The sequence below is a fragment of the Rousettus aegyptiacus genome, unplaced genomic scaffold, assembly GCF_014176215.1.
Source record: "Rousettus aegyptiacus isolate mRouAeg1 unplaced genomic scaffold, mRouAeg1.p scaffold_m13_p_4, whole genome shotgun sequence".
Taxonomy (NCBI): domain Eukaryota; kingdom Metazoa; phylum Chordata; class Mammalia; order Chiroptera; family Pteropodidae; genus Rousettus; species Rousettus aegyptiacus.
This window is the reverse complement of record NW_023416307.1, coordinates 156,025,772-156,044,951: the sequence shown is the minus strand read 5'-3', so window position 1 is coordinate 156,044,951 and position 19,180 is coordinate 156,025,772. Positions and strand designations below refer to the sequence as shown.

At 59.4% G+C, this 19,180-nt stretch overlaps 4 protein-coding genes across 7 annotated transcripts; all 4 read left to right on the top strand.

Annotated features, from left to right (window-relative positions):
- Positions 1-943: 943 nt before the first annotated feature.
- HYAL2 (hyaluronidase 2) lies at positions 944-5,903 on the top strand. 3 transcript variants are annotated; one of them, XM_016150010.2, is made up of 4 exons: positions 944-1,059; positions 3,186-4,162; positions 4,649-4,738; positions 5,162-5,903. In XM_016150010.2, the coding sequence occupies exons 2-4, from the start codon at positions 3,236-3,238 to the stop codon at positions 5,570-5,572; spliced, it is 1,428 nt and encodes a 475-aa protein (XP_016005496.1). In that variant the 5' UTR covers positions 944-1,059; positions 3,186-3,235; the 3' UTR covers positions 5,573-5,903. The 3 variants fall into 3 exon arrangements, with proteins under 3 accessions (XP_016005496.1, XP_016005497.1, XP_036075603.1); XM_016150011.2 differs by lacking the exon at positions 944-1,059 and adding an exon at positions 2,234-2,358; XM_036219710.1 differs by lacking the exon at positions 944-1,059 and adding an exon at positions 2,557-2,802.
- Positions 5,904-6,037: 134 nt separating this feature from the next.
- Positions 6,038-12,747, top strand: HYAL1 (hyaluronidase 1). Of its 2 annotated transcripts, XM_036219711.1 has the most exons (4): positions 6,038-9,811; positions 10,278-11,201; positions 11,559-11,648; positions 11,842-12,747. In XM_036219711.1, the coding sequence occupies exons 1-4, from the start codon at positions 9,791-9,793 to the stop codon at positions 12,157-12,159; spliced, it is 1,353 nt and encodes a 450-aa protein (XP_036075604.1). In that variant the 5' UTR covers positions 6,038-9,790; the 3' UTR covers positions 12,160-12,747. The 2 variants fall into 2 exon arrangements, with proteins under 2 accessions (XP_036075604.1, XP_036075605.1); XM_036219712.1 differs by lacking the exon at positions 11,559-11,648.
- Positions 12,748-12,864: 117 nt separating this feature from the next.
- Positions 12,865-16,319, top strand: NAA80 (N-alpha-acetyltransferase 80, NatH catalytic subunit). The gene is made up of 2 exons (XM_036219713.1): positions 12,865-13,503; positions 15,271-16,319. Exons 1-2 carry the CDS (start codon positions 13,114-13,116, stop codon positions 16,099-16,101), a joined length of 1,221 nt encoding a protein of 406 aa, XP_036075606.1. The 5' UTR covers positions 12,865-13,113; the 3' UTR covers positions 16,102-16,319.
- On the top strand, positions 13,510-19,070 carry HYAL3 (hyaluronidase 3). Its single transcript, XM_016150003.2, is given in 5 exon segments — positions 13,510-13,899; positions 16,876-17,786; positions 18,168-18,257; positions 18,376-18,624; positions 18,626-19,070. Coding segments are annotated over 5 exon segments (1,671 nt in total). The 5' UTR covers positions 13,510-13,523; the 3' UTR covers positions 18,671-19,070.
- Positions 19,071-19,180: the final 110 nt, after the last annotated feature.

The window sequence follows — 19,180 nt, the reverse complement described above, 5'->3', positions numbered from 1 at the left end:
GGTCCAGGGACACACACACCCTATGCAATGTCCTGGACTCCTTGGTCCTCAGGGACAGACTCCAGGGTTCATGCCCACCACCCCAAGCCCCCAATCCTACACAGCCTGTTAGGGCGTGGCCCTGGGCATCAGTGGGACAATACAGTAAGGAAGGCGGGTAGGCTCAAGTGATTTGAGAATATACAGGTTTGTCTGCACCTCTGAAGGGGTCTGCTGGGACCCTATCACGGCCTCCTCAGAGCCAGCTGCATTATGGGCACACCCCGCCCACAGGAACATACTCTTTTCCTTACCCATGTTGTAGGAGCCCCCAGCTCTACAGAGTCTCAGTAAAATCCACTAGGAATGTCCTCCGGAAGGAGAGTACCCTGCAGAACCCTCCCGGCCCCTGCCCCATCCCCAGAGACACATGTCAACACAACTACTTGATTACACTTGGGACATTTCCACTTGGTGGGGAAAAAATTGACTCAGTTCCTGTAATTTTTCCTACCTGCCCCTCCCCCACTAACCAGCTGGTTCCCTTCATCACCTGCTCAAGGGGATCATCAGTCAATCATTTCCCAAGTAGTCTGACTCCCCAAAACATCACCCCTGGGGGCCCCTCCATTCACACTACTGCATTTGAGAATGGGCCTCAACCCCAAGGGAAAGTTGGGGAGAAGAGCTTTCAATGTTAAGAAAGCTGCCAGCGTCAGGGAGGCTGGCACCTGAGCCAGATCCCACAGCCTTCCTGTCACCTGGCCCAGTTCACCCGGGCCAGGACCTACTGGAGGAAGGGTGGGGAGGGCAGCCAGCCAACAGGGCATACCGGAGGGAAGTAGGGTCAAGGCGGTCCCCTCCCCCACGCCGTTCCTGACCCTTTCCTCTCCGAGGGGCAGCAGGAAGTGAGGAGAAAGGGCTGGGGTGGGAGGCGGGAGCGGGTGGGAGGGGATGGGGTTTATCAAGTCGCCAGCGGGCTGCCCGGCGGGCAGCAGCTGGCGCTAGTAGCTTGGCTGGAGAGGCTACCCTGGGAAGGAGGAGACCGCTGACCTCCTGGGCCGACGGACTCCCACACAGGTGAGCCCAGCACAGAAAACTGGTCCGCACCCCATCCCCCATAGGTGCGCTCACAGCAGCGCTTCCTCCCTCTCCTCCCCTGCGTGCGAGTGGGGAATGGGCCGGCGGTGCAGACCTGCGCCCTTCGGGGAACTGAGCCCCCCATGGGAAGCGCACCTAGGAAGAGGCAAGGAGATCTCGCCCTAGCCCATATGCAAGCCTACTCCCCAGCGGATGAAAGGGTTCAGGATACCGGGGGGAAGCCCGAGGTTGCCCCTCTGGCCGCGCTGGCTTTCTCCGCCGTCCCGCCAGGAATTTCTGCGAGGGTGGCAGCCTCCTCAGAGTAGAAAGAAAGCCTTGGGAGCTCTCACAGCCCACCCCCCGCGCCTGAAACTGGGCTGGAGGGGACGGGATTCCAGGGATTGGCCTATCCCTGAGGTAGGTCTGGGGTTGGGGGATGCCCTACCCCCAGGGCCCTCTGGGCTTACCGGCCCCCAGCTGACTGGCCACGCTGCGACCCACAGCTCCTGTTGTCAAGACAACCACTGCCTCCGCCCAGCCCTAAAAGGGCTAAGAGGCAGGCGCTCGGCCCCCTCCCCCAGTCAAGCAGGGGGCGGGGTGCCCCTTCAGACCCTGGACGGGGGAGGGGAGCCCTGATCCGTAGGTGTCAGGACATTACTGTCCTGGGCGGCTGGAGATCGGCACTGGTCACCGTCCCCCTTTTCACACAAAATGGCCCCAGGGCTGGGGGCTACACTCCGGGATAACGAGCCAGATCCGCGGCTGCCTTTAGCCAAGGCCTTGAGGGTCCACAGCACCTCCTTACGTACGGCCTGACGGGAGAAGGCCACCTCCGTTTTCCCCCTCCTCCATCCCAGTCTTTTTTGCTTTCCCTTTAAGGGGCTGGCCGCGCCGCGGCGCAGGGAGGACTGTACCACCGGCCGCAGGCCGCGTGGGGGGGTGGGAACCTCGGGCTGACTGGCGCTGGTGGCTGAGACTACAGAAGAAAGCCCCATTCGGTGGGGCCTCACGGTCCTAGATGGATGGTCACGTTCCTTGGCGGGGGATCTGGGGACCCTGGAGACCGAAACGCGGCAGTGGCGGCTAGAAAGTGAGGCACACCTCCCCTCGCCGACCGCAAGTCCTGCCCCGGGCCCGCCTCCGCACTGGATTCTTAAAGGGTCCGCGGGCCAGGGGGCGGGGTCAGCAGAGGCGCCGAGCCGGAGCCGAACCCAGGCTGTGCCTGGGCGAGTGGCCGGAGTGGGCTGGGCCGGGGATGGCGGTGGCTATGGCGCGGGCCCCGGCGGCACCCCGCGCGAGGTGAGGGCTGGCGGTGCAAACCTGGCGGCTTTCTTCCCGTGAGCTGAGTTCGGAACCTGTAGAGAAGCAGCCCAGGGACCCCACTCCCACAGCGCCGGGCTCAGGCCCCACGTGCAGAGCGGAGGCGGGGTCCTGCACAAAGGCCAAACGGAGTGAGCTTTATCCCGACCGCCTGGCGTCGGGCGCGCGCATTCCGGTGGCTGTGGAGGGAAGGGCCGGTCGGCCGGCGCCGCCGTGGGAGGTCCGCTGCCCCTTTGTCTCTGCGGGACTTCTACTAAGCTTGGGAGAGTGTCCGGGCTCGAGACAGTCCTGACAGCCTCACTCTTCTGCCTGGCGGGTGCTGTACTCGCTCCCCGGCTGTGTTCCAGCGTGCTAGCCGCAGCTGAGCTGTGCCCTGCCTTACCCAAATGCTGTCGTTTCTTTGGACCAAGAGTTCCTCACCGGGTAGAGTGGGCGTCGGGGTTCCGGGCTTTCTGAAACCGTGCCCTGGGTAGTATGCAGGCATGCGTGTGTCTCTGGTCAGCGAGCCTATAGCTTAATCCGTCCAATTCTTAGAGGGATCTACAGACCTATCAGAGGTCCCCTTCTCAGCCTTAGGCCACCTGCTCCAAGAAGGAGCCCTGTGCTCCTGCCAGTGAGTTCCCAAGGTGTCTTGCCTGCCCCTCGGTGGCCCGTGGTCTCTCAGATGTGTTACAGCTATGTAACAGATCTGAACAGCCCTCAGCACAGTGCCCCACACAGCATGGGCTTTGGGAGTGTGGACGGGTTTGGGATAGACACCTCCAGGATTCTCTAGCCTGACTTGCTCTCTCCCACCCTTTCCTCAGTTCCTGAGCTGGTGCCAGGCAGGTGACACCGTCTCCCTGCAGCCCCCAGCATGTGGGCAGGCCTGAGCCCCGCCGTCACACTGGCCCTGGTGTTGGCGGTGGCATGGGCCACGGAGCTCAAGCCCACGGCACCACCCATCTTCACAGGCCGGCCCTTTGTGGTAGCATGGGACGTGCCCACACAGGACTGTGGCCCACGCCTCAAGGTCCCACTGGACCCAGAGGAAAAAGCCTTTGACGTGCAGGCCTCACCAAATGAGGGTTTTGTGGACCAGAACATCACCATCTTCTACCGGAATCGGCTAGGCCTGTATCCACATTTCGATTCGGCAGGGAGGTCTAAGCATGGTGGTGTGCCACAGAATGGGAGCCTCTGGGCACACCTGAAGATGCTGCAGGAACACGTGGAGCACTACATCCGGAGACAGGAGCCTGCGGGGCTGGCAGTCATCGACTGGGAGGACTGGCGGCCTGTGTGGGTGCGCAACTGGCAGGACAAAGACGTGTACCGCCAGTCATCGCGCCAGTTGGTGGCCAGCCGCCACCCCGACTGGCCATCAGACCGCGTGGGCAAGCAGGCTCAGTACGAGTTTGAGTTTGCTGCTCGGCAGTTCATGCTGGAGACTCTGCGCTTTGTCAAGACAGTTCGGCCTCGCCACCTCTGGGGCTTCTACCTCTTTCCCGACTGCTACAACCACGACTATGCACAGAACTGGGAGACCTATACAGGCCGCTGCCCTGACGTCGAGGTCTCCCGCAACGACCAGCTGGCCTGGCTGTGGGCCGAGAGCACGGCCCTCTTCCCCTCCGTCTACCTGGACGAGACCCTCGCTTCCACCGCCCACGGCCGCAACTTCGTCAGCTTCCGTGTTCAGGAGGCCCTTCGTGTGGCTCGCACCCACCATGCCGACCATGCACTCCCGGTCTACGTCTTCACGCGGCCCACCTACAGCCGCAGTCTCACGGGCCTTAGCGAGGTATGTGCCTCCCAGGGCCCTGCCTTCCTCAGGGGCCACCGCAGGTTTGAGTTACCAGGGGGCCTCCTGCCCCGCAATCTACTGGCTACTCTATGTCCCTTTACCTCAGTCCCTTCACTTTGCAGAAGCACGATGTCATTATCTTCACTTTGTGGATAAGAAAATTGAAGCTCTGAGATGCTGAAAATTTTGCCCAAAGCCCCCAGCAAATCCTGGACAGAGTTAGGACTTGAGCCTAGGCATTCTGACTTTGGAGCCTGTCCTGGTGGCTACATCCTAGGCTCAAGTGTGCCCTTGGCTTGGGAGAGAGACACCAGGGACAACGGTGGGGGTGGAAATGGCTTAAACATTTAAGGAGAAAGTGAAACAGAGCCTCGGCCTGAGGGGGAGAGGGGCAGGACCAGGCTGGGGGTTCAGCAAGACAGAACAGGCTGGGACCTGCCCACCCTGTCTGTCCTCCCCAGTGACCAGCCCCTTCCCACACAGATGGATCTCATCTCCACCATTGGCGAGAGTGCCGCCCTAGGTGCAGCCGGTGTCATCCTTTGGGGCGACGCAGGGTTCACCACCAATGCGGTAAGTAAGACCTACCCAGCCCACAGGGTCTGCAGAGTCTGCAGGGACAGCCAGAAAGTTGGGGTTTTGGGATACCAGCCTCAAGGTGGGCAAACCTAGTCTGGCCCCTTGTCCGTTTCCCACCCAAATCATGCCTGGTCTCAACAGAGAAGGTGCGGCCCCTGCCCTGCTCCCAAGAAAGGGGACATTCTGTCCTGAACAGCTGTTGAGTTCTGTCCTTCCCCGCCTGCCCTGCTGGCCTCCACTCTCTGCCCCCAGCCGTTCACAGCAGGAGCAGGGACAGTGAGGGCTCAGGCACACGTGCGCGTGTACATGTGTGTGCACCAGTAAAAGAAGGTACGGTCACCGCGGTGTGGACACAGAGTTTTCATCTTGGTCAGTGGGCCGAGGCAGCTGACCCTAATCCCTGGCCTCTGCCCCCAGGAGACCTGCCAGTACCTCAAGAATTACCTGATGCAGCTGCTGATCCCCTACGTAGTCAACGTGTCGTGGGCTGCCCAGTATTGCAGCTGGGCCCAGTGCCATGGCCACGGGCGCTGCGTGCGCCGCGACCCCAGCGCCAGTACCTTTCTCCACCTCAGTGCCAGCAGCTTCCGCCTAGTGCCTACCCATGTACCTGGTGAGCCCCAGCTACGACCAGAGGGCGAGCTCAGCTGGGCCGACCGCGACCACCTGCAGAAGCACTTTCGCTGCCAGTGCTACTTAGGCTGGGGTGGCGAACAATGCCAGAGGGACCATAGGCGGGCAGCTGGGGGAGCCGATGGGCCCTGGGCTGCGCCCCACCTCACCAGCCTGCTTGCTGTGGCAGCCCTAGCCTTCACCTGGACTTTGTAGGGCTCTCTCACCTGGCTGCCAGGCAAGCTGGCCTCTGCCACAAGGACTCTGCCAGGCATGTAGGAGCCTGCAAGGAAGGGGTGGACAAACTGGAGTCTGGAGGGGGCAGAGCCCCCCAGGATGCCCAGTAGGGCGTCCATGCCAGCTCTCACCACGCCCCCCTGTTCTAAGGGGGAGGGGCAGTCCCCGAGGAGGCCCCTTCTCTTCCTGTCAGAGAGGAAGAAGGGTATGGCCGGGGAGGACCTGACCCTGCTCCCCTGCCCCTGGATGGTTTATTATTATTATTTTGGGGTCTCTTTTGTAAATTAAGTATAAAACAACTGCTTCTGTGCTTGGACTGTCTGCACCTGGGCCAGGGCATGTGTGAGAGATTTCAGTACCTTCCATGAGATTTGAGCCCAGCTCTGTCCCAACGATGCTCTTTGCTGGGGACTTCTCATCTGTAAATGTGTCTACTGGGATTTGGGAGCCCAGAGGTACCCACTCTGCAGCTGTCCTGATGGGGCAGGAGCCACTAGGAGTGGAGGGTCTCACATGCCACCCCAACGCCAAGGGCCTTGCTTTCTCCATATTGATTGGAATGCAGTTCAGCCTAACCCTCTGTGAGGGGCGGGACTCACTGTGCTTCTCCTACTGGCCCATGGAGCCCCAGCTGCGCCAGTGCCAGCCACCTCGCCTTGCCCACCCAGGGAGAAGGGGAGAAGAGGATGTTTGATCTTTCCTGGCTAGGCAAGTAGCCAGACCACCCCTCCCTGCTGTTCCCACAGGCAAGGGCGTCTCCTCTACTCCCTATTCCCAAGGGTGGTGGACTGCAGCCACACACACCTCTCCCCCCTGAGTCAGCCCTCTCCTGAGTATGGGCGGAAGAAGCAAGCAGGCGATTGGGGTGTGGATTCTGGGGTCCAGTCCCTGTCCCACTGCACATACATGATGGGGTAAAGGGGACGCATCATGAGCCTGGGAGCAGACATTTTAAGAGGTCAGTCTTAAGAAGTCTCCTATACATAGGAGAACATGCTTTGCCCCTAGCTGCCCCAGGGGAGAGCAGTGGCAGCCGGAGCAGTCGGACGAGCTCCGCCCTGCCTCACGCCTCTGCACCTGAAGGGAGTTACCCTGGGTGGGTAACTCTGCCCTGCCCCTCAACCAGCACACCCACACCTGGGTGTCCTTGTCCAGTGATGACTCAGCCCTGCCCTCAGGACACACCGGCTCTGGGAGACAGGCTCAAGAAACAGCTGAGTGGTGAGGAGGGCAGCCAGCCACAAGGACTCTGGAAAGGGAAATTGGAGAAAGTGCTTTCTATGAGTTTTGAGAGGTAAGGAGGCGGCTCAGTGCTAGGCGTGAGCAAGCACAAAGGCTGGAGGAAGCCAAACTCAGGACTCAGTAGGAGTCTGGGCTGAGGCTGGGGGTCTGCTGCAGGCAGAGGAGGGAGGGACAGTCCTGGAGCACGAGTCCTGCCTGTTCAGTAAACACATGGAACACACACCCGCCAGTGCTGGGCTCGCTGCTGGGGATGCATCCGTGAACCTCACCAACAAAGACCCCTGTCCCTGTGGACACAATGTAGAAGGAGATGTACCCTGGATGTGCAGACTGTGGAGGGTGCTCCCCAGAGAAGCACACAGACGTGAGGATGGCGTGGTTAGGGGAGCAGAGCCTGCGGAAGCAAATCCTTCCAGATCGATGTCCATTCAGGTTGTAAAACGATTCCTCACCCGCCTAGCTGGTGACAAAGAAGGGAGAAAGGCTGGGCGGTTGCCCCGGGAGGGCAACATAACTCACGTTGTGGAGGAGGGGCCCCCGGTGGAAGGTTTCCCAAGTGTTTGTGGCGGTGGTGGGTGGACAGCCTGCTGGAAAAAAGATTCAGATGTTGGCCAGTAAGACCATGAGACAATGGAGCCAAGATAAGGAGGGCAGCTGTGACCCACACACTGCACATCTGTGAGCTACCAAACCCACATCTGGAACCTCCCAGCACACAGGTGATGAAGGCATACCCGTGGCCTCACCGACACAGCCGGGACCTTCCCCGTCTAGCTATGACCCTTACATACCCATAACCATAACCTATGTACAAAGCTGTGACCTGCACCCAGCCAACCGTGACCCCTCCAATCCCATGACCACCTCATATCACTTCCCGAAGGGACCCGGAAGACAGCCGTGGAGAAAGCACAACTTGGGAGATAGCCAGAGCTGTCCCATGGGTAAGCTGGGTGAGGGGAACGGGGAGTGAGGTGGCTCAGGGGCCTGAGGTCTGTCCAACCAGAAAGCAGGCAGAGCTGGACCATGAAGCTGGACTGACCTGTCAACGGAATGTAAAAAGTACTTTCCTGAGAGTAATCAGTTCTTCATTCTCAGCCTCTGGGTTGTCCAAGAGGGGTTATCAGATGTGTGGCCTAAAGGTGGACACCAAGAGGTCTCGTCACATCCTGCGGTCTGGATATGTGAGTCCTTCAGGGGCTAATTAAGAGGACTGGCTGGAGCTCTGAGATGTGTCCAGGTGTTGATGTAAGACTGGACAGTTAAAAAGCTTAAGTCCCCAGGCTACTTGAAACAAGAACAAAATCTTTCCTTGGGTCTCATCCTACTTGATCTTAGTAATTGAGCAGCTTGTCTATAATGGTTCCATTTCATTTCTTCAGTCTGTTCCTCAGACCCCAGACACACGCCACTTGGACCAATCTGACCAGAATAACCTGGCAGAAGCTGGCCTGTGGGCGGGGCCCTGGTGTGGGGGAGGGCTCCGGGCACCCCAGCTGCTTCCTGCTGTTTCACCATCAGAACCATCAGATCCTCTCTCTTGGACTGAAGCCAGCTAGAGAATGCTGGCCTGCTGGTTGGCTGGATTGAGCCAGTTGCAGCACTAGGTTTCCGGGGGCACCAGGAGGTAGCATGGAGCCCTTGGGAGTTGTGCCAGGCTCTCTGAGCCTAATGGTCATCACTCTGCGACCCTGCTTCTGGAACAGGCTCAGTGGCCACCACCTCTGTGGCTAGATCCTGTGCTCAGGCCATGGCTGGTGTGCTCACAGCCCCCAGCACCCTGGATCCTCCTCTCCATCCCTGCCAGCTTCTCCATCCTAGTCAGCCTGAAGGACCAAACCCAGGTGGCAGCCAGCCGTGCCACTGCTGGTGACCACCATGCTGGAGGGTCACTGGCTCAGGCTCAGACTGGGCTGTAGACCCTGGCAGCATTTTCACCTGGGCCAGGGCCATGATGTTCCCTTTACCCCACCCTGGCAGGCAAGCTTGGGCCTGGGCACCTAACAGGTCTCAATCACTAGCTTCTGAATCAGCACACAAGTGAAGTCACCAGGGAATGAACAAGCATGCAGTCACTGATACACCCTGCTCAGACCCGTGGTCTTACCAGCGTGGTCTCACAGTCACAAGACAGTGGAGTCTCACACTCTGCCGGAGTTTGCATGGAGGCCCAGATGGCCACTAACTACAGCTTCACAGAGATATAATCACTGACCCAGCAAGTGTACAGAGGGTGACAACACAGGCCCGACTTCATGAACACAGTGCCTTTCTACCAGGTCCCTAAAGCAGGGATGACTTATCTACCAGGCGCAGGGCCTAAGAGCCACAATACTTCTAGGGACCCACAAACATGTTATGATTTTTAATAGAAGAAAAAATATATAAATAATACATAATGAATTCAGTCTGGATTGTACTTATCTTTATACCAACATTGTTGTAAAATATATTTTTAAATACTTTTTGAGGAAGGGACCCACAAAGGCAAAAGCGTCCAGGGCTCCCACATGTCATAATGCAGCTATGCAGGGGAAATTCACTCCCTGGGTATCCTCCCAAGGCACCCAGACTCCAGTACCACAGACAGGCCTGCCCAGCTGGGCCGCCACCCAGACAACTCCCCTGCACTGCCTCCGCCCCCACCCCAGTCCAAATAAAGCCATGAAGCCCTGCCCTAGTGCTGACAGGGTGGGAGGAGGGGCCACTTCCTGCCCAGGCCCCACCCCTGACCAAGAACATTTTGCTAGGGGTCCCGAGGTGGCTCCGCTGCCTGGCCCTGACCCTCCGAGGCCTGCCCCCATACTGGGTGGGGTGACCTCCTACAAAAGCTCAGAGTTGTCAACAGCAGCTTCTTCCTCCAAGAGTCTGGTGCAGCTGGGACCACAGTTAAGGAACAAAGAATCTTGCTGATTCCTGTCTAGGCGCTCATCCTGGGGTCAGGAAGTTTGGAGAATGAGGCCCTTCAGCCCTGAGGTTAGCAGGGACAGTGGACAGACTGGTGGACGGATATACAGGAGAGCGGGACCAGCTAGTCCTTGATCACTGAGCATCCGTGCCAACGCTGGCTGGGATTCCTGGGGGAAGAGACAGAAAAGGCCAGCCTGGGGGCCCAGGGCCTGGCTTCCTGCCAGTCTTCTCAGAACAGATGTCATGGCTTCTGTGGCCCTTGGGGAAGTAGGGTGATGAGCCTAGGCCAGAGCAAAGGCCTGTGGGAGACAGGGCAAAGGCTGGGCCCTAGAGGAAACTTGGACATGCCCTCCAGGGACTTTGCTCCCTTCCATGCCTTTTCTTTGCCCTCTGACCTTTTTGAGTCCTGCGGGTTGGTGTTTACCTGAAACCAGACCAGGGGTGGATTAATGAGCCAGGGGTTTGGCCTGCTTGCCCTGTGCAGGCGTCAGAGAGGTCAAGGCCTGCTCTCAGCTCTGCCTCCCGTGGCTAGGTTTCCCTAGACCTACCCTGTGCCATGGCAGCCCACCTGCTTCCTGTCTGCGCCCTCTTCCTGACTTTGCCCGGCATGGCCCAAGGCTCTGGGGGCTCTGTGGTACTCAACCAGCCCTTCACCACCGTCTGGAATGCAAACACCCAGTGGTGCCTGGAGAGGCACGGCGTGGACGTGGACGTCAGTGTCTTTGATGTGGTGGCCAACCCCGGGCAGACCTTCCTTGGCCCTAACATGACCATTTTCTACAGCTCTCAGCTGGGCACCTACCCCTACTATACATCCGCTGGGGAGCCCGTGTTTGGCGGCCTGCCCCAGAATGCCAGCTTGGATGCCCACCTGGCCCACATGTTCCAGGACATCCTGGCTGCCATGCCTGTGGCCGACTTCTCAGGGCTGGTAGTCATTGACTGGGAGGCATGGCGCCCACGCTGGGCCTTCAACTGGGACTCCAAGGATATTTACCGGCAGCGCTCACGGGAACTGGTACAGGGGCAGCACCCTGACTGGCCAGCTCCTTCTGTGGAAGCAGCAGCCCAGGACCAGTTCCAGACGGCTGCACAGGACTGGATGGTAGGCACCCTTAAGCTGGGGCAGGCACTGCGACCTCGTGGCCTCTGGGGCTTCTATGGCTTCCCTGACTGCTATAACTATGACTTTCTAAGCCCCAACTACACAGGCAAGTGCCCACCAGGCATCCGTGCCCAGAATGACCAGCTGGGGTGGCTGTGGGGCCGGAGCCGTGCCCTCTACCCTAGCATCTACATGCCGTCAGCGCTGGACGGCACGGGGAAGGCAAAGATGTATGTGCGGCACCGTGTGGGTGAGGCATTCCGTGTGGCTGCAAATGCTGGGTACCCCAGTCTGCCGGTGTTACCCTACGTCCAGATCTTCTATGGCAATACGAGCCGTTTTCTGCCCCTGGTGAGTCTCATCTCGTGACCCTGCCCACCCCGTACCTTACCTTGTCAGGCATTAGGCCCAGCAGCTGAGGCCATACAGGCTTTGGGCAATTTCATCCATTCATTCTCTTGTTCTTTGAACAACTGTCGTGTGCCAAGTTCTGTGCTAGGCATAGACGGTTCAACATTCATTAGTGGGATGTAGTCGCCGCCTGCATGGCACTCACAGGCTAGGGAGGGCACAGGCTGGCCGTTGGCCACCGGGCCAGAGCAGCCCCAGGTGGGGGTGATGAGTTATTTATCTCATCCAATGGTGTGACAGTAATCTGCTGTGGTGCGGGAGGGCAGCTCCACAGGGCTGTGCTGTCGCTTTCCGCAGGATGAGCTGGAGCACAGCCTGGGGGAGAGCGCGGCCCAGGGGGCAGCCGGAGCGGTGCTCTGGGTGAGCTGGGAGAACACCAAAACCAAGGTAAGCTCAGGCCCAGGGTGGAGGTGGAGGTGGGGGCGGGGCAGGGACGGAAGGTGCTGCCCGGCTGACTGGGGAGACCTTGGTCCACCCTTCCTACTCCTGAAGGCCTGGCTGGCCAGCAGGCGAGGGCTGCAGTGCCTTGGGTAGGCCCATGCATGGCCATGTTATCTCCGACACTTTCTCTCCTGCCCAGGAATCATGCCAGGCCATCAAAGAGTATGTGGACACCACGCTGGGGCCCTTCATCCTGAACGTGACCAGTGGGGCTCATCTGTGCAGTCAAGCCCTGTGCTCGGGCCATGGCCGCTGTGCCCGGCGCCTCAGCCACCCTGACGCCCTCTTCATCCTCAACCCCGCCAGTTTCTCCATCAAGCCCACACCTGGTGGTGGGCCCCTGACCCTGCAAGGTGCCCTCTCACTTGAGGATCGGGTGCGGATGGCTGTAGAGTTTAAATGTCGCTGCTACCCTGGCTGGAGGGGAAGATGGTGTGAGCAGCAGGGCGCCTGGTGATCGGCCACACACCGGGATACACACAGAGTACCCCCTGATGCACTCTGGGCCTGGCCAAGGCTTTTTCAAATACAGGCAGTTCCATGAGTCATGGTCACAGTCAGGAGTACACTCAGCACAGTCAGGAGTACACTCAGCCAGTCATGAGCATATACCTGCGCATGCACACATGCTTACAGACCGGGATAGTTCCATAAGGAGTTTGAGACTCAGGCACCCATCCGCAGTCATAAACAATCTCTTTCAGAGACTCTGAGCCAGTCTTTAAACTGCAGCAATCACAAAAACTGACATTCACGGAGCGCCTACTGTTCTCCGAGTCCTGTGCTAGCTAAACATTTCAAGTAGGCTAACTCATTCAGTCCTAACAGGATGCTATGAGGAAATTGCGGCACAATGGGAGGGAAAGCCCTCCGCCCAAGGTTGCACAGCGAGAAAATGGGGAAGCTGAGATTTGAACCCATGCTGTTTGGCTATAGAGGTAGCGCCCTTTGATTCTTACTACGTGTTGATCGTAACCAGCCCTGCACGCAACCTGAATCCGTTCAGGGGCACCAGCCCCGCAAATAAAGCAGATGATGATTCTTGCTTCAAATGCTGTTTATTGAGCGCCTAAAATGTGCAGGCGCCGGGATCCAGAGGGCACAGGAGTCTCGTCTCTCAGAGCTGACGTCAGTCGGAGGGAGGCTGCTTCCCTGGGCGGGACCCACATTTCCAGAGGAAGCTCCACCTGGCCATTTCCACGCTGGATGGGGGCAGAAGGTCAGGAGCCGAGACAAAGCCGAGCAGGGGCGAGACCTGAGTCCGGGGGCGAGGCGGGAGCGGAGCCAACTGGAGGAGGAGTCTGCCCGCCCAGCTCAGGCTTGGGGAGCACCAGACGCCAGCACCGCCTCCGCAGAGCCAAATCCAGGCCGGACCTAAGCTGTGACGCAGGGAGCGACGGACTCGGCCTCTATGGGGCGGGGCCTGGAGGGGCGGAGCCGCCAGGAGATGGAGCCGGCGTTGGGTCGAAGGGGCGACGCGCAGGACGCAGGGCTGGGTTCCGCGCGCCCGGGCGGGGAAGAGGCGGAGCCAGGCTACAGACCGAGCCTGCGTCCAGTCAGTGTTATGACGCACGGTCCGGGGGCGGGGCCCAAGAGGGTCACACGGGGGCTCGGGGGCGGGGTCTGGCCACCCCCGGAGACTCTGGACCAAGTGGTGCGCCGCGGCTTTCGTCGACCGCAGTGCGTCCGCCGCACCGCTAGGGGCCAGAGCGGGCGGACGGGAGAGTCCAAGCCAGAGACAGCGAGTTCCCGATCTGTGTGGAGCCAGGACGCCGAGCATCCTGGATCCCGGCTTCAACATGTCAGTACCGCCCCCACCCCATGCGCGGCGTTCCGCCCTCATTATCCCCCGCGCTCCTGTCTGCTCCGCGCGTGCGGTCAAGTGCCCGTGCCGCCCCGCGCGCCCTCTTTGTGTCTGTGGTTCCCTCCCAGAGCATGCCGAACCACACCCACCCAGAGTCAAGCTCCCGAAGCCCCTCTCCCCGACAACAGCACGGTTTGCCACCCACTAGGAGGGAGGGGGAAACCGAGGCACCGGAGGGACAGTGCTTCCTCTCTGAGGACCCAGGGGCCCCGCCCACAGTCGGTTGGGTCGGTACTGAAGGGGTTAAACCTGGGAGGAAGATTGAGGTTCCGGGCCTACAGGCAGATCCTGGGGCTTCCTCCCTCCTGGTCAAAGGGTGTCGCAGCTGCGGAGGTAACTGATTACAGGTGAGGGCCTTAGAGCCCTCTGAGTGGAATGTGGTGTGACGCAAGAGGCCCACCTGTTACTGATCAGTGTGGAATTGGCCTCAAGCTCAAGGGAACTTCCAGGGGAGGTGGGGAAGGGGAGCCACTACACCCCCTCTGATGAGCAGGTGAGTAGAATGGTGGGGCCCAGCGCCTCCCCCAGCCCTCACCCCCCACCACCAGAAATCCCCCAACATAGATCCTTCTGCCAGTGGGGCCTGAGGTAGGATGGGCAAACAGTGGGGTTTGGGTGCAGAAGATCTGGGCCCCTAAGCTGTTGGCCGTTGGACCCCCTGTGAATGTAGGAAGGAAGCTGTGGTCCTTATCTAGGGTGGCTACGAAACTCAGGCCAGTGCAGAACCAGGCTTGCAGGAGCTACCGTTGCTGTGTGACTGTGAGCCAGGCCCCTTGTTAGTGCTACTGGGGCCCCATCTGAAGGTACAGTTGGGTCCATGCTCAGTCAAAGTGTCCTGGCAGTGTTGAAGAGGGGGTCATGGGCCCTGTGCCCCAGGCAGAGAAGGCAATCCAGGGAGGAGAAAATAGCCCAATGGGTGGGTAAGTGGTGTCCCAGGATCCATTAAATGGTGGGCATGACCCAGGTGGTCAAAAAAAATGACCTGGAATATAGGGGCAGTGAGGTCCTGGGGATAGTTGTGTTCCCTCCAAAGGGAGCCTTGGATGGGTTTAAGCAGGAGTCATGGTGTCTGGTTTGCATGTTCTGTCCACTGGCCAGCAAGCTGCAGTGGTATAGGGCTAGATCAACTGCCCTGGGGAGGACAAAGTTGTAGCCAGACCAGGCTGGGGCCAGGACTCCTGGGTTCTGCCCCAGCCTTTAGCCCTCAGCCTCCATCCAGTGTGGGGCATGACACCCTATACCCATCCCCTCTGCTGTCTACCTGAGTAAGCTCCCCCAGGTATAGGAAGGAGATGGATCTCCTCCGGCTTACCTGTGCTTTAGGTGAGTATGGGAGCAAGGTGCAGCCCGCTACTCCCCTGTTCTAGGATGCATGGCTCCCCTAGTACTCTGTCAGCCCCTTCCTGCTCCAGGCCCATCCTCCCTCCTAGAACAGCCCAGCATGGCTGGTGTCCAGAGGAGGAGATACCAGGTCCTGGAGACCATGGCCTTAACCCCCAGCTTGGCACTGAGCCACCTGCAGCCTAGCAGGAGATAGCCTTGGCTCCCAGCCTGACTTAGCCAAGCCTGGATCTTACATATAGGCAGGAGCTGACTCTGAGCCCTGGCCCAGCCAAGCTGACCCCTACCATAGACCCTACACACTGGATGGGGCTGATCCTGAGTACCAGCCCAGCTGAGCTGACTCTGGATCCTGCATGCCAGCCAGAGCAAATCCTGAGATCCAACCTGGCCAAGCTGACCCTGGATCCTGCACACCAGCCAGAGCTGATCCTGAGCCCCAGGCTATCTGAACTGACCCCGGGTTCTGCATGCCCTCCAGAGATGACCCTCAGACCTGGCTCAACTGAGCTGACCCTGGAGCCTGTGCACTGCCGACCTGAGCTCCTGGATGCCTGTGCCGACCTCATCAATGAGCAGTGGCCCCGCAGCCGGGCCTCCCGCCTGCACTCCTTGGGCCAGTCCTCAGACAACTTCCCCCTCTGCCTGATGCTGCTGAGTTCCAACCCCACACCCGGGGCAGCCCCCATCGTGGTGGGCCATGCCCGCCTGTCACGGGTGCTGGACCAGCCCCAGAGCCTCCTAGTAGAGACAGTGGTGGTGGCCCGGGCTCTAAGGGGCCGTGGCTTTGGCCGCTGCCTCATGGAGGGCCTTGAGGTCTTTGCCCAGGCCCGGGGCTTCCGCCGGTTGCACCTCACCACCCATGACCAGTTGAACTTCTATGCCCACCTGGGCTACCGGCTGGGTGAGCCTGTGCAGGGCCTGGTCTTCACCAGCCGACGGCTACCCACCACCCTACTCAGTGCCTTCCCCAGAGCCTTTCCCCCCCGACCACCCTGCAAGGGCCCTAGCTCAACTGCTCAATCTGCTCCAAGAGCCCCCAAAGGGCCATCATTGCCACCACCCCCTCCCCTGCCTGAGCCCTTGACCTCCTCATCACTACTTCCAGCAGGGGCCCTTCCACAAAACCTGCTGGAGACACAATACTGTGACCTGAGAGGATGCCCCATATTCTGGATGGAGAAGGACATCTGAGAGCCACCAAGGGGAAGGCACCATCTTTCTGGGTCAATGAACTTACCCAGGACAATCCCAGCCTCAGCCCACTGGCCATACCTCAGCCCCTAACCCCTAACCTCTGGGGACAGCTTTAGCCTGAGCATGTTTCCTGAGTGCCAATGGGGGCAGGAGATGGCTCCTGGCTCTGGCTCAGAGCTGTCAGTATGGCCGAATAAAGGCTTTTGTTGGGTGTAGCCATGACAATTTATTTGTTGACCCCCACTCTTACCTCCCAGACTCATCTTAGGTCCCCTATCCCTCCAGGAGCCTCCAGATCCACCTTGGCCCTGAGGCCATGGATGAAAGGACACCTGCCCTTTGCCCCACCCACTCCAGGGTCTGTGCTGGGACAGTGGGAGCCCAAGCACCCTCTACCTGGAGATCCAGGAAACCTCCCACGGGAGGTGATTCCACAGCAGAGACTTGAGTGCTGAGTAGGAATTAAGCCAGGCAAGGTGGGGGCTGAGTGTCACTGGGACAGGAAACAAGATGGGCAGAGGAAATAAGGGGACTTATGGGTAGGGAAGGAGTCAGAGGGTACAGTAGTGCCATGACAGAGATGAAAAACATGAGAAGGGAGCTGGCCAGGCCTGCTTGGGGCGTTGCTGCTCTGAGGTGTATGGGACCCCTTGAGGACTGTGCTTTTCCCAGTCCCACTCTTCTTGTGAGCTGAGGAAGTTTTCCCAGCTTTCCCTGCTATGTGGGAGGTACGGCCATGGACTTTAAGCTCACACCCCTTTTCTCCTGCAGGTTTCCATTCCCGAGGCATGACCATGCAGCTAGGCCCGGCCCTGGTGCTAGGGGTGGCCCTGTGCCTGGGGTGTGGCCAGCCCCTGCATCAGGGCCCTGAACGCCCCTTCTCGGTGCTGTGGAACGTACCCTCAGCACACTGTAGGGCCCGCTTTGGTGTGCATCTGCCACTGGAGACCCTGGGCATCATAGCCAACCGCGGCCACCGTTTCCATGGTCAGAACATCACCATCTTCTACAAGAACCAGCTTGGTCTCTATCCCTACCTTGGGCCCAGGGGCACAGCTCACAATGGGGGCATCCCCCAGGCTGTGCTGCTTGACCGCCACCTGGCACGGGCTGCCTCCCAGATCCACCGCATTCTGGGACCTAGCTTCGCTGGCCTGGCAGTGCTGGACTGGGAGGAATGGTATCCACTCTGGGCTGGGAACTGGGGCCGCCGCCGAGCCTATCAGGCAGCCTCATGGGCTTGGGCACAGCAGGCATTCCCCCACCTGGACCCCCAGGAGCAGCTCTACCAGGCCCGTATTGGCTTCGAAAAGGCAGCCCGTGCACTGATGGAAGGCACACTGCGGCTGGGCCAGGCACTGCAGCCCCGTGGGCTCTGGGGTTTCTACCACTTCCCAGCCTGTGGCAATGGCTGGCATGGTATGGCTTCTAATTACACGGGCCACTGCCACGCAGCCACCGTCGCCCGCAACACCCAACTGCATTGGCTCTGGGCTGCCTCCAGCGCCCTCTTCCCCAGCATCTACCTCCCACCCAGGCTGCCTCCTGTTTACCACCAGACGTTTGTCAGATACCGTCTGGAGGAGGCATTTCGTGTGGCCCTCGTTGGGCACCCACATTCCCTGCCTGTCCTGGCCTATGTCCGCCTCACACACCAGAGCTCTGGGAAGTTCCTGTCCCAGGTGAGTGGAGGTCGATGTCTAGTGAGGAGGCATGACCCTGTCCTAGGAAGGTTGGAGGAGGATTTGAGGAGGAGGCCCTGATCTAGGTGGTGGGGTGGGGGTCGGGGGGCACAGTTCTGTCCTGGAGCATCTGATGAGCCTTGGCTCTGCCCTAAAAGATCTTGAGGAAGAAGGCAAGGCCCAGCCTTGGAGCCCTGGTCTGAGGGAAGACATTGTCTGAACGGAGGGCCTGAGAAGCCACTCAGAGGTTCAATACCAAGGGGCCCTACTCTAGATGTGGAACTAGATCACAGCAGTGAGCCAGAAGGTTTCTGGAAGGTGGAGGTAGGCCCAGATGGATCTGACCAGTGGAGCCCTGGCTTAACAGCTCTCTGCTTCCAGGATGACCTTATGCATACCATTGGTGTGAGCGCAGCGCTGGGGGCAGCCGGCGTGGTGCTCTGGGGGGATCTAAGCATCTCCAGCTCTGAGGTGATCATTGCCCCTGCCACTTCAACCTGGCACTCAGCCTGTGTTGGGGTCTCAGGGTCGGGGAGAAACCATGGCAGAGCCACCGAGCAGGAGTATTGATACATTCCTCCCTTCTCAGGAGAAGTGCTGGCGTCTTTATGACTACCTGCTGGATACCCTGGGCTCCTATGTGATCAACGTGACCAGGGCAGCCATAGCCTGCAGTCATCAGCGGTGCCATGGCCATGGGCGCTGTGTCCGGCAAGACCCAGGACAGTTGGAAGCCTTTCTGCACCTGCAGCCAGATGGCAGCCCTGGAGCTTGGGAGTCTTTCAGCTGCCGCTGTTACTGGGGCTGGGCTGGCCCCACCTGCCAGGAGCCCAGGCCTGAGCCTGGGCCTGAAGCAGCATAAAGCCAGGAGTCACCTGCCCTGACCTTCTTGTCCCTGCTGCCATTTACTAGTCCTGGAGGATTCTGTCTCTTGTTCTCTTTAGCCTAGCCAATCCTCCCATATGCACACCCCACCTCTCATGAAAGAGATAAAAAACAAAAACAAAAACAAAAACAAAAACCCACATTTACACCGTTTTAAAACCAGGGCCCTGTGAGATCACCTGATCCCTCTTGAAAGGAAGCAGCCCCAGGGAGAGACAGGGTTCCAGATGATTAGGGTCACCAGCCCAGGGTTCTATTCCTACACATCACTGGGTCCATGAAGTGGTCACGGGGGACTTACCACTCCCAAGAGCATGTGGGCCCCCAATATCTTGGCTAGGGTATGTAAGCTGTTGTCTGTACTTTGCTTTCATCATAAAGTCATTTTTTCTTTCACTGCTTGAGGTTTGGCTGTTCCCTCTGTTGTACCAAGCCCTAAGTTCATCCCATCGCGAGTGTCCCGCCGCAAGTGCCCGTAGATGCGGGTCATTGCATGGTGGGCGGCTTCA